This window comes from Monomorium pharaonis, chromosome 2, assembly GCF_013373865.1.
Source record: "Monomorium pharaonis isolate MP-MQ-018 chromosome 2, ASM1337386v2, whole genome shotgun sequence".
In the NCBI taxonomy this organism is placed as follows: Eukaryota; Metazoa; Arthropoda; class Insecta; order Hymenoptera; family Formicidae; genus Monomorium; species Monomorium pharaonis.
The window spans coordinates 20948192-20962574 of NC_050468.1; the positions used below are offsets into that span (position 1 = coordinate 20948192).

The 14383-nt window shown below is 34.3% G+C and overlaps 1 protein-coding gene across 1 annotated transcript; it reads right to left on the reverse strand.

Moving 5' to 3' along the window:
- Positions 1 to 2502: 2502 nt before the first annotated feature.
- On the reverse strand, positions 2503 to 14121 carry LOC105827831 (nuclear receptor coactivator 6). Its single transcript, XM_012665992.3, has 8 exons — positions 13080 to 14121; positions 11114 to 11606; positions 10598 to 10694; positions 9277 to 10001; positions 8989 to 9168; positions 8246 to 8508; positions 7192 to 7979; positions 2503 to 6685 (listed from the first exon to the last, which is right to left on the reverse strand). Exons 1-8 carry the CDS (start codon positions 13124 to 13126, stop codon positions 6621 to 6623), a joined length of 2658 nt encoding a protein of 885 aa, XP_012521446.1. The 5' UTR covers positions 13127 to 14121; the 3' UTR covers positions 2503 to 6620.
- Positions 14122 to 14383: the final 262 nt, after the last annotated feature.

Genomic DNA, 14383 nt, shown 5'->3' on the forward strand with positions numbered 1-14383 from the left:
AAGATATTATTTACATTGCTTCTTTTTACAAAAAATTAGATATAAAAAATAAGAAAGAATTATCCATGTATATTTTCATATATAGATATTCCATAAATTAAAAATATATATAATTATACATGAGCAATTTTTTTTCTCGTTTCTTCAAACTTAACTTTTTATTAAAGAGAAATGTAAAAATTATTTTTTTAATTAGTTTCAGTTTTTTCAGTATGTTTATTATTTATTTTATATTTTGTAAAATAAAAATTTTACAAAAAACTAGTATAAACATATGTGGACATATTTATAATATATATTTATATGTTTTTGTATAAAAAATTTTTATGTGTATTATTTAAAATAATGCAATTAGATTAATTAAAAAATGGATTAATAGACGATTTATACGATTCTTTATATTTATAATTTAATTTTACAATAAGTCTTTCAATTTATTGATCAATTGCATTGTATGCAAGTGTAGCTTTTATAGCAAAGTACATTTTCACATAAAAAGATCAATCAATTCATGATAAAAAGTTTTAATTACATTGAAGTAATCTAATGTGATTTCTAATATAAATGTTTTTAAAATAAATATATATATATTTAAAAGTTTTTTAAAATTTTCAAAATATTGCCAGTACAATTTAACATTATTACAGAATCATAATCTTTGCATACTGATAAATAATACATATATTGGGATATTAATCAAGATTAAGATGTGTACTTCATTTTACTAATTTTTTCCAGTTTTGTAAAAGAAATCTCCATATTACTAAAAATAGAACTTTTTTAATTTTAAAATTGCATAAAAATTTTTATTTTTTTCTAAAAAACGCTGTATATTATATATTTTCATAAAATTAATTACTTTATTTAATATCTGCTGCTTTAGGCACAATAATCAGTGGTTAATATCTGCTGCTTTAGGCAAATAATCAGTGGATAAGCAGTAGATTATAATATAATAGTTTAATTGCATATAAAAGACAAATATTAAAATAATTAATTAATGAATGATAAATTTTATAGAAGTAGACCTATCTAAAGAGCAAGAGGTAGGACAGACTTTATCTTATGATAATTTGCCTTTTAACATGGATAAAATATAAAAGCGTCTTTTAAAATATTTATTCATACTATTTACAATATCACAATAATGTTTAATTGCTCGTAAGTTCCACTTAATGTTACAATCGTGTTTAAAAAATGTACTCTTTAATAATTAGTATTTTTTTAATTCTCTTTGGATTTAAAAAGCTTGTCCTTTGCATTGTTAAATCTTTAAAGAAATGTAACAGTGTCATTAGAAAATTGATTAAATTTAACAATTAAATTATAAATAGAGAAACTGCTATAAATTATTGATCTATTTTTTGATTGATTCAATCGCATTCATGAAACTGTATATCCATTTTATATATAAAGCAGCGAGATATTATTTGTCATTCGTTGTGAACACAGAGCAAATAAATAAGCCAATTTCAATTTCATTGATCTAATCTATTAATTCGTAGAAATTGCCACATCATGGATCACATGTCAATTAGTAGTTCTTAATCATCTAAAACGCTAAAACTAACATAATTAAATTGATATTGGCAATAAACTAAAAACATTATTATATCAATAAGTTTATTGTAAATTTCACACCATTATGAAAAAATTTTTTGCAAAAAATATGAACTTTTAAAATTAAAACTCGTCTTGTGTTCTCTTTACTTTCTAACATTTCTATCATTTTATAATTTGATCAAAGATTTAATATTTTTCACAATAAACAATTACTTAATAATACAAAAAATTACATTTAATAGAATAAGTTTTAGTAGAATAAGTAAATACAAAAATTTTTTAAAAATATAAATAAATTCCAGCAAATAATGTAACGTCTTAATGACGTCGATAAAATATTAAAACATTAAACTGTATATATATACAACATCTGACGTCAATCATCTAGCGTCACTTTTTTGCTGAGATACGTTGCATATAAGTACAGTATAAATAAATATAACAACTTCACAGGAACAGATCTTTGCGAGTAAATATTAATTTTTAAAGATATCACCGCCACAATATGAATTATTCACTGATTATTCAATCTTATAATATAATCATCTAAAAATCTAAAACTAAAATATGAATTTATACATTAAATTATATAAATAATAAATTGATAACCAGTTACTCAAATTTCAATATAACTAATTTTAATTTTGATTATAACTCATAAGTTAATATTAAGCTATATCTGGCAAATAAATGGAATTGTTATATTTATTTTTTAATGTATACACACTATTATAATACTTACTTGTTATCACATTAAATGTGATTGTTCTTGGATGAAAATTTTTGGTATTGTTTTCAGACTTCTTCAAGACTAATAAATGTTTATGCAGAAAGCTTCATTTTTCGTAAATCGTCTTAAAGCATTAAAGTCAGTTTTACAGCACAAGATAAATGATTAGAAAAAGGATTTTTTACTGAGAAAAAAATTATTAGTCGATATATAAAGTACATTTAAGTATTTCCAATAATATAATTACGTTTACAGGAATATAATTACATTTAAGTATTCGAAAGATTAAATACATGCTAACAATAAGCTGTACGCACTTAAAAGTAAGGCTTTCTTATTTCTTTAGAAGAGTACGCTCTTAAAGTTCTAAATCTTTTTCTTTTATTTATAATTTTATTTTTTTTTTTTTTACTATACATTTCTTGTACTCCCTTTACATTTTTGTGACAAATGCGTAATCTAATCTAGAATATCTCGTGAGTTTCCTTTTTGATTCATTTTTCTATAAACTTTTTTTTTAATTCATTCATATTCACAACTTATGAACAGTAATGTATTATTCACAGTCGCTATACAAATTTCGTTCGACACATTTTGTTGATATATATTTAACAACGGACGTAATCAACTTGTCTTAACACTCGAGAAGTCAAAGCAATTATTTTGACTTCTATCAAATTTTTAACTAGTAACCTTGATATATTATTTGATAGAGTCTTGTACTCTTTTCCTTCATTTTCCAACCATTGTGCTTTTAAGTTTTGTAGAAAAATTTCAATGCCGAAACGATTCAAATTAATTAAAATATGACCTTAAAATTATGTCAAAAAAAACGCAATCACAACGATACAAATTATCTAATAAATCAATGTCGAAACATGGTTATTGGCTTTGTTCGGATTTGTAATTGTTTGAAAAAAGAAATAAAGTACCGCGAGGATCAACCCCTTTCTATCAATCTTTCTAGCAATTGTATATACACGACAGCCGCCCTTCCAACATTCTTGTAATTTTTAACAGTAACAGGAACTGCAATATCTAATGCCCAATCCTTTTAATATTACATCAACCCTTTTAATATTAATTCGGGGCTGGTTTTAGTAACAAACAACCTAGGGCCAACATTTTTCCAGGAACAGTATTTCGGTCGTTGATCTTTTCTCGCAGAAATTTACCCGAATGCAAAAAAATGCTGCATATACGAAAACTATAGGAAACAATTAGTGTGAAGTATATAATGGATATATAAAAGAATTATCTAATCGGTCTTTGTTCCGGACTTATAATGAACGCGTGAAGAATAATGTGAACAGAGAGTGATTTTCTTTAGCAAATGCTTCATGTGAAACTATATATAATATGTATATTATTTTTTTATTTAATATATCTTGGCAACAGTAAGCTTTATTTTTTAAAAACATATTTTAAAATTTTATTCTTTTTTGCACCCCTCACAAGCCGAATTTGTCAAAAACCTTTAATATTTAATATGAAATAATTTCTATATAATGCCTTGATTTTCAAGCAATTTCCATTCTTAATTACATTCCTAATATATATTTAATAAAAAAACTCAGTTATATAATGAAAAAGATAATTTGTCACGAATCAATCGATCGAAAAAAATTGCTTATTTGCAAATCGTGAAGCCTCACCGGACATTTAATCTATTTCTCAATCTACCTCTTTATGGAAATCGCAGTAACGTCAATGTGAAACAACAATGTTATTTCTACACAACTAGGAAAGGCGATTTTTGTTGATAACTTCTAATAATTAAACAAGTATTTTTATTACACAAAATTTATTTGACTTGAGATATATTCCATAATAACCAATATATAATTTGATTTTATTCAATAACACCTTGTCATAAAAACAAGTCTGACAATTTCTTGAAAAAAATGAGATAAAATCTGAGAACACATTGAATATCCATCAAGAATGTCCGATTTGGCTTATCAACACATTATATAGTGTTACCATTTTAATCGTTCTCGTAACTTGCTTACAAATAGCACAATTTCCTCCATTTTTCTCTTTATCTAGTTAATATATTTCTCAACTATCGCGTTCATTGCTATCTATTATCTCTCATTTTTACGTTTTTCTTTTTCAAAAATCACTTTTGCGTATTATGACCGTTCGTACAAGAAAATATATGATTCTGTGAGGAGAAGACCTTTCGTCTTTAAGATTCAATCATAAAAATTCGTCCATGTACAAAGGGTTCGAGTTGTCTCGCATTCGCTGATGAAAATCCGAATAATCATTTTAAATGCACTAGCAATTTTGCTAGCGGGCTGTCACTCCATTCATATTCAGTTTTACCCTGCGTTGTTGCTCCCTAAGAGTCCATTGCATCAACAATGTTGCAGCTTTGGTTAACTAATCCATTTCGTTTCTTGATGTATTAAACAAGACCCATTGCATAATAACACAAATCAGAAAAAAATGTGCCAAAACTTGCCTCACAAAATTATAGACGTATGTTATGCTGAACGTTTTGTTTAAAAAACCAAACAAATGCTATAAGTAATGTTTTTAAAAAAGGGTAGAAAAATTGACATAATTTTAATTTTAGGATGTAAAATATATATCATAATTATATATTTTGCTGAGTCAATTTGAAAATATTCTAAAATTTGCGTCAATAAAAATACGCCTCTTAAAAATTTATATTTCTTAAGACAGCGCAATTCTTCTATTTTAAATGACAATTCCATAATATAGACAAATAAAGATGTACAAAGGATTTAGTTAACCACGCTTAACACATTAATTGCTGCAACCAAACGCGTAAAAAAGCTTAACGTTGATTACGCTCAAATACATCGGCAATCGATAAAAGTCGTATAAAATCGTTTTCAAATGCACGTGCAATCGCATGACTACTCGTGTATAAATAATATGAGAATCACTGTCTAACTACAAGTACAAGATAAGAAACAAGTTGTGAGCAGTAAATACATATGTATAATTACGAAATATATATTATATATATATGTATATATATATATAGGATACATATAACATATATTTCATGATTTTACCACAAACACATGCGCGCACACACATACTTACACAGGCGCTCACACGCGTATAGACACATGCACACGTAAGCGAAACACAACACACATAAGAGCGCAACGACAGCTAGATGATCGAACACTTTTGGTAGGTTATTCCTTCATGAATTTCCATTTTTTCTTTTCCATTTGCTTCCCTTTTCCTCCCTTTTCATCGTTTTCTCGTTTTTCTGCCCCTTGCATTCTATTCTCTTCAAGCGTACACACATACACAAAACATACGCACGCGAACACGTTGCACACACAACAGACGTACTGTATACTATTACGTATATATTACACGCTTTTCTTCTTTTTCACAAGTTATCATTGCGCACGTAAGAATTGAGAAGAATATATGTACATAAAAACATCGTGGCGCAACAGCGATAGTAGAAGTAATAATTATAGTTTAATAGTAATAGCGTAGACACAGTAGATTAGAAGTTAAAGTATCGATTACTAAATATAGTCGAATCTCGTATAATTTTCGCTTTCTTATCTGTTGGGGGCACAGAACATTCTTTATCCTTTTCCCTTACATTTTTTTTATAGCTACTCGTTAAGAGAATCTAGGGAGAGAAAATAGGAGCAGATGAAAGTCACAGCGATATGTAGCCAATAAGTGTCGCTGACATAAATCATTATTTTTAATCCAAAAGTCTCTTGAAACGTGTCCTAGTAAAAGAAACACAAACAAGACATTGTGTTTCATATAATGCGGTCTCTCAATTATCTCTCGTTTCGCTTTTGCTCTTTCTTTGTACAATACTACTAAATTATATTTTACATTTAGTTAGATCACTTTTCAATCACTATCATACATAAGAACTTGCAAAAGGTATACCTCGTACCATAAATCGTGAAATGTCCTTAGTTAGAAAAATTTCGTCGCTGTCATTATCGTACTTGGCATCGGCGTTATCATCAACCTCATCATCATTATCAGCGTCGATATTTACATTACCATCGTCATTATCATTCCGATTGTAGAATAGAGCGTTTAGAAAAATTACCGAAAAGCGAAAGGAGGAACGATAGTGGTTGTCATCACGCAACGTCTTGTCCTTAAATCGGCTCGCACTGACATATAGGTGATCACAACGACAGGTGTGCTGGTGATCGTGACAGTGACGGTAACAGTGATGATGATCGTGGCGATGGTGATATTGGTGATGACAATGATGACAATAGTTGTGGTTACAGTGGCGGTGAGAATTGTGACGAGTGGTAGCAGAATGGTGGTCCATGGCAGGGGATCACTTGTCGGAACTCGAGCACTCCCCAGGTTGCTTCATTATCGTATAATCCAGTCGGTATTGGGCTGAAATTAAAAGAATTTCGTGTTGTGACGACAATTTGTGACGACAATTTGTGAACAGATTGTGTGATTTGGACGTGAAACCATTCAATATTCAATACTTCACTAAGTGCTACTCACAAGTCTGTATATGTAGCAGTTACATGAAATGATATGACAGAAAAGAAGAAAACTACAAGCATACTAAAGATTGTGCGACAACTATCAACATATTAAATGTATCCTAATTTATACATTCATTTATTCCAAATCAAGATAGTAACTTTTTCTTTAAAATATGGATTTGTTAATGTACAAATAATTATAGTTATTTGTACATTAACAAATCCATAATTATATAATCATTTCTTTTTTCAATTTTCTGGTATATTAAATTTACTTAAATAAAAAGTTTTTTTAATCAAGATTAAATTATGTTCATTTAAGAACTATTCTGTTTATGAATCAAGTAAATTAGTAGCATCCTTCCTTTACGTAACGCAAGATTCAATTGTATTAAGATGACGTACCTTTCTTCGTAATGTCTTCCATTGTCTGATCCTTACAGTCTACCGCGAGGTGACTGTTACTGCCACAATTATAACAGGAGATCTTTGGCTGCGGTATTACCGCCGCTGCGTACGTCACCACCGGTGATGGTGGCATGTATGACGCTTGTACTGGCGCTGCGGCCGCGTTTGGCGGCGGCGGTGGAGTGCTACCGGACGCGGGACCTGTATACGGATACATAATCTCGCCATTCGGTTGGTACGCCGGTTGGTAGGCTGGTCGCGCGGACGGCCCGTGTAAAAAGTTGGAGTAAATGCCGCCACTGGGTCGTATCGCTGGGAAGTGACCGTGCGGCAAATACGTGAGCTGCGAGTGCGTCGGTGGCGCCGGGAAGGAGACACAATGCGACAGACTCGGCGGTCCGCCGTTTCCGTTGCCGGCTCCGTTCAGTATCCCTTGGCTCTTTTGTCGCATCGTGCGCGTCTGCGAATTTTTTCGAGTAAGTTGCCTGCTCTCCGGTGGCACCGACGATTGCATTGACGACTGCTGAGGTGCTGACACGACGTGTGGCGGCGCCGTCGCCGTGGAATGCACCGGCGTGGAGCTCATGTGATCAGTAACAGGCGGTGCAACGTTATTGTCACCACCGCCGTTGTTACTGACCCACGGCGCGGCCGGAGGCGTCTCGGGAGGCGATCTGCTGCCGGTACTATCGGAACTACTGCTCTGGGAACAGTGCCGGCTACTTTCGGAGTCGAGTCGCAGCGCCTGCAGTTGTCCAAGGCAATACACGTGCTGAGCATTACATCTGAAAATACAATTACGTTATTCTTTGACATAAAATATCAAATACCTAGTATTATGCTCTATAATCAAGTCTATATTAAAACTCTATTTAAAAATTCAGTACCCAAAAAATGTTTTTTTATTAACTTTCGATCGCTTATACCACAAAAATTACTCCTTTTTTAGAGTTTTTTTTAAACCCTTTTAAACTGTTTAATATTACTAGCACGAGAAATTTAATTAATCAAAAGAATACCTAAAGTATTAAGAAAGGATTCATTCACATACCTTGAATATCGATTTTGCATTCCAGCTACTGGCACAGTGAGACAACCATAACATGGTGAGTTCTGAGTCGTATACATTGGTGGTGGTGCAGGATACATTTGTATTTGCGCAGGATCTATCGACGGTAGGCCAGGATATCGTCGAATATTTAAAGTAGTCATGTGATTGTGATAATGATGCATTGCCGGATGCTGTTCTTGTAATGGCATCGATTTCCCGCTTGTATTACTGCTTGAATCACCTAAAAACTCCATGCCTGATGCCTAAGATAAGACAAAACAAGTATGATACAAACTTGTCAAATAAATTGAATTTGAAATGTTAAATTTCTAAAAATCAACATTACTTTATGGATATATTTCTATATTCTAGAAAAGTCTATTTATAACTTTTATTCTACTTTTAATTTAAAAAAAAGATTTGTTTTTCTTATATCTTATACATTATATTTTATAATAGAATATAAACTGTAAAAATATAATAACATTTTCTCATTCATATTGTGTTTATAAATTTAATATTCTTATTCAATATATTATACTTGTCAATGCGTTATTCGTTCATTAAACAAGAAAAAAATATAAATATAATAAAATTTAATTTATAACATTTTTCAATCGCTTATAATTTAAAACTTATGCGAGATATACATATCTCGTTGTTTGCTTAGAAAAATATTGAAATTAGACAAAAAATGCTTGAGAAGCCCTTTTATATATTATGTGTGACTATATAAACCTTACCTCGTTTTCAATCGATTCGGCGAGAGAATGTGAGGTATTGCTTACGCTGTCCAGCTTCTTATCTGTAGAAATCTGATTTAAGCCATTGCTAGTCTGACTTTTAACTATATTCCTCAACTGACCCACAGCATTTGGTGTCAAGCCAATGTCCCTTAAGTCTTCGTCACTCATTCTTCTGATCTGTAATCACATATGAATAAGTCAATTTTAAATGCACTTATATGTGAATTATATATAATCTACACCAACATATTCTGATAATAGCTACAAAAACATGACTTTACTCACCTCATCGCGAGAGTAGTTCTGCAAGTTGCTTTTATAATTTGGTGTCTCTTTTCCCACCGTTTCTCGAAGAGAATCACCAGAGTTGGATGGCCTAAGCCGTGGTGGTGGAGGCTGTTTCAATTGGTTAGCCGAAATTAGAGAAGTGTTGTCGATGTTATGCCGAGAGAAACCCGACGAATTCGTATTAGATAGGGGAACGGACCGCGATGATGGGAGTAATGGCGATTGACTAGGAAGACTTCTGCTCGCACCAGGCGTTGGTAGAGGTGGCAGGGAGTTGTTACTGTTACTAGTAGTATTCGCAATCGAGTTGCTCGTTTGGCTGTTTGTGACACTCGACGACGTGAGATTGGTTGAGTTGGATTGGGTAGATTGCGAGGACGAAGATGCGCGCGAGTTAGCACTAGTCCTGCCACGACCCATCGGCGAGTTACTGCGACTAGGAGATCGTGACTGAGATGGCGAGGATTGGCGACTGACTAAAGGGGAATGGGGATAAGCCAATACATCGCTGGTATGATACATCAGCTGATTTCCCATCATAACCGGACTTGTCCAAGGAGGCATATGATTCATGGATGGGAAACCGAGATGAACGAATTGCGTAGTACCGCCGGATCCCATAGGCATTTGCTCTGGATTAGGTAAGCACAGTCCTGGTGGAGGTATCGTGAGACCAGGTGGTACTCCGGTAACTATAGCGTTGTTCCTCATTCCCATTTCTCCTAAATATCATACATACGTAATATCAATGAATTAAAACAATTTTAAATTTAGAAAATGTGCCTAAATATATAAATATCGGTCGAACGTAACGCAAAGTAACGTTATTGTATTTAAGATAATTTTGTTTCATAATTATAAAAATTATAATATAAAGTATTATATATAGAAATATTTCCCAGTACAGAATACATAGTGAACATAAAAATCTAAAATCTGATTTTTAATTATAAAAGAATTAAACTATTCATTGTAATATATATCTACAAAAATTTATTTTACTATAGAAAACAATAATTTATCCAAAATAAACAAGACGTAAGAATTTTTAGATAAAATATAAACAGTTTGCAATATTTGTGAAATATAAACAAACTATCGTGTTATTGTTGGCATCTAATCCTATAAGCGCACTGTATTCACTGAGCTGATTTGAATAAGTTAAACAAGAGCCGCAAAAGCAATGATGCTTTTGAGAAAAACAGAATTTTGATATCACTAAATGACTTCACTACGCAATACTATGCTTTGTCACAGTTGTAATTTGTCAAAATATTTTCCTCCCATGTAAAAATAAGTATTTAGAAACGCAGCGTACCATGATAAGATTGCATTGGCGGTGGCGGCATTAAGCAGCTACCTGGTATCTCAGGCTCCATTAATCTTTCGTTCGTATTCATGCATGGTGTACAACCCTGCATAAATTTAAACTATGTATACATTATGTAAACAATGTTCAGCTTTTAAAACAACTAATTGCACTGCCATATTACTATACAAATTAATATATAAATTATATTGCAATATTACAGAAGCATGTTACTAAAATTATTTAAATTTATTATAAATTGATAAATTAATCTGATAATCTAAAGTAATATATTGTGCACTTATATTTGTGCACCTGGCCAAACATTTCTTCTGTTACATTCGATAACTCAAAAAGTGAGTATATCACAATATTCTTTAAAATATCAACAATCATTCTCTAAGAAAACTTTGAAAATAAAAAATAGTAATTTAGTAGAAACACAATAGTTCTCTCTTAGTAAATCATTTTCATAATTTGGTCATTTCTGTTTTAAAGAAAAAAATGAAATATTGTGTGAATTACTTGTGTCGGTTTAAAAGAAGAGTTAATCTTTGAAAGATTCAGACGACCCTCTTCTTCCTGGAGCTTGATGAATATGTTGCCGAATACGCTCTTTTGTTCATATGTGAAGGCTGGGTGATTCAGTGCCATCGTATACAGCAGCAGCAACTCTTCCAGGGGTTGGTCGTCCACGTTAAAGGTGGTCCCGTTCAACAGGTTAGTGATCTCCTGATGGTCAAGGTTCGACAGACTCTTGTACAGGATCACCGCACAAGCGTAGTTGCACGAGTGCAATAATGCCATGTAGAGAGCCAGTTTTCTCCTTGTGCGCTTATCCGTCACACTGGAGGTCGTCAGCTCGGCCAGCTCGGAGGCGCTGTTCGCGTGGTGTTCCGTGTCACGTAGATCATTGTAGTCCCGTTTACCGATATCCTCGACACATGTGCCGAGATATCGTACTTCAAACGGCAAGCACATGTTCAGTAATGTACACATCACATCGATACGTTTATAACTGAACAGACAAAAAAGTAGAGTAACGTTAAACGTTGTTGCATCAACATCAGCATTATATATCGTAATTTTGCCACAGTTTTATTTTATGCTAATTTAAAGTTATAATCATTATCCAAGCATTTCTGCCCCATTTCTACAGTCTCCCTCCCTCTCTTTCAAATAAGCTAATTGCCACTAAATTAACTTTAAAAATACAAATAAACAATTAAATCATTTTATATTGTATTACTTTTTGTATTGTATTAATTATAAATAATATATTATAAATGTTACTTTTTAAAAATTTAATATCACATTAGCTAATTTATTGATTTCAGTTTTTAGTATTTTATATAGTATCGTTTCAATAGGAATTTGATATATTTCTACTGTTTTGTGTGCAAATTCCAAATTTTTGATAACAACTTTGCATTTATACATTTAAAATTAAACATAGATTACTTATTTTATGCAAAGTGTTAAAATATGTACTTTTTAAGTCTTTAATGTATGATAATCTTAAACGAGAAATGAAAAATTAAATGCAATATACTTATATTTTGTTCAAAAAGATATTCGAGTTGAAAGAAACTCATGTCACAACTAGCAGTCTTACTAAAAATAACTTGAAATATATTTAGCAAATCTGATACATAATCATGCCTAAGCCTTAGTCTACAATGAAGGATTTAAGTTTTAAGCCATAAAAAAACTGACCAGTCACAGTATATTTTTATAAGAATACTCAATTGTGATTGGTCAATTTCTTAACGGTTTAAAGCTTAAATCTTTATTGCAGACAAGGCCTAATATAAACATATCTCTGGTTCACCTCCTTTTATGTAAAAATTTTAATACATAAAATAGTGATAACATATAGTAATAGAAACAACCCATGACGAGTACTTAAACGCAATTTACTTCGTTTGTTACTCGATACATTGTAGTTCCAACATTTTATTAGAAATTGCTGGCAAAACATTGGAGAAAAATCACGAAATGAATGCAAAGTGTTAAAAAAAAAATGGAAAAAAGTAAGTATAACTCTCCATAACCGACAGTCGATTCGCACGAGGAGCAAGGGACTACGAGACAAGGAAGACACGACGAGCGTATCCGATAGCATAGAGTAGAATGTATTTAAATTTATTTCAACAACGATATCGCACCCCCCTCCCCCGTCCTCCCCGCAAGTACGAACGTTGGCTGAAAACGATCATTTCGCGGAAACGCGTGCGGGACGAGGGCGATCGCGAAGGGGATTTTTTCGCGAGGGAGCTTCAGAGGTTGACGATGATTGTAAGCGCGGAGTATACGGCGGCGAGTCATAGTGCAGAGGGAAGGATGAAAGACGTGATCACGGGGGTATACACCGTGCACGCTCCGCATCGAGCGACACGACACGACGCGCGGCGACGGTTACGCAAAATTACTCCTGAAATATCTCGGGGGGGAAAGATATCTGCGCGCGTCGCGACGCTTCCACATTTACCTGGACAGATTCCCAAACCATGATACCACGTTCTCCTTACACACCATTGCCAGACAACATTGATACCACTTGGGTGGGAGGAAAGTGTGGAGCAGCGGAACGGACAACCAGCGGGCGGCCTCTCTTTCTTTCTCTCTCTCTCTCTCTCTCTTTCTCTTGCTTTCTCTCCCTCTATCTGCCCGTCTTTCTCGCTCCCTCTCTCTCTCTCTCTCTCTCTCTCTCTCTTCCTCTCTCTCTCTCTCTCTCTGTCTCTTTCTTTCTCGCTCTTGTTCTTGTTCTCGAGGGCACCGCACACAATCGGGTTGACAATCAGATCCTCGCGAAAGAGAACCGTTTCACAGCCGTGCAATGGTGCTCGTCGTACTCCAAACGATGTTGTTGAGTATCGACGCGGACGCACGGCGAGATGCACAGTAGCGGCAGCGACGACGGCGGTGGCTCGGCAGCCGTAACACGCCGTTAAGCTTCCACATTCGCCGTAAGCAGGCGGAAAAGATATCGGATACACCGCACCGTGGGACAATGACGGGACGGTGGCGGTGGTCCTCGATGATGGTGACGTCCAATCGGAGCTGGCGACGAAAGCGAATAGTAGACGAGAGCGCAATCGCGCGGGGCCCCGCGCACACTATCCTTACGTACGGCGAAGAAGAGGAGGAGGAGGAGGAGGAGAACGACGACGACGACGACGACGATGACGATGACGGCGACGGCGACGGCGACGGAGCCTCTCTCTCGCGGAGCGCGAGCGGGCAGGCGCGCGTGAACGGCCGCTCCGGGTCTTCCCCTAACTTATCCTTTGGGTATTTCTGCGAAACGGACAACACGTCGCACGATATGGAAATATATATATTCACTGCTTCGTTCGTTCGCCCGTACTCTCTCGCTGCGATAACTCGCGAATTCGCTGCTCTCTTTCCCTCTTTCTCCCCCCTTCTCACGCTCTTACTTGCCCTCCCTTCTGCCCGCCGCGCGCCACCCTCTGTCCTTTTCTCACAGGGTTTTTCTCTCTCTCTCTTTCTCTCGTGCGCGCACGCGAGATGCCGCTACGAGTGTATTGGACAGTCGAGACGTGAGATACGAGATCCGTTCATACGCTCGCGTTGAAAAGAGGTATCGAGTACTCGCGCCGCCGCCGTTACTTCCTCGGGATCGAAGCAAGGCGACGTTCACAATTCGCATTGTCGCGGTCCGTTGGGGCGCGGCTAGTAAATTACTAGGAGTGCACCACCACACACTACGCGATATTCCTAGGAATTTTCAGTGAACTCCTTTTCTCTCTCTCTCTCTCATTTTCTTGACGA

Bases quoted from the DNA above. Each gene is read 5' to 3' on its own strand.
- LOC105827831 (XM_012665992.3), bottom strand. From the start codon at position 13,126: ATGGTGTGTAAGGAGAACGTGGTATCATGGTTTGGGAATCTGTCCAG. The intron at 10,002-10,597 runs GTACGCTGCGTT...TATGATATTTAG, and splicing joins GCCAATGCAATCTTATCATG to GAGAAATGGGAATGAGGAAC. The intron at 7,980-8,245 runs GTATGTGAATGA...TTGTATTTTCAG, and splicing joins ATGCAAAATCGATATTCAAG to ATGTAATGCTCAGCACGTGT.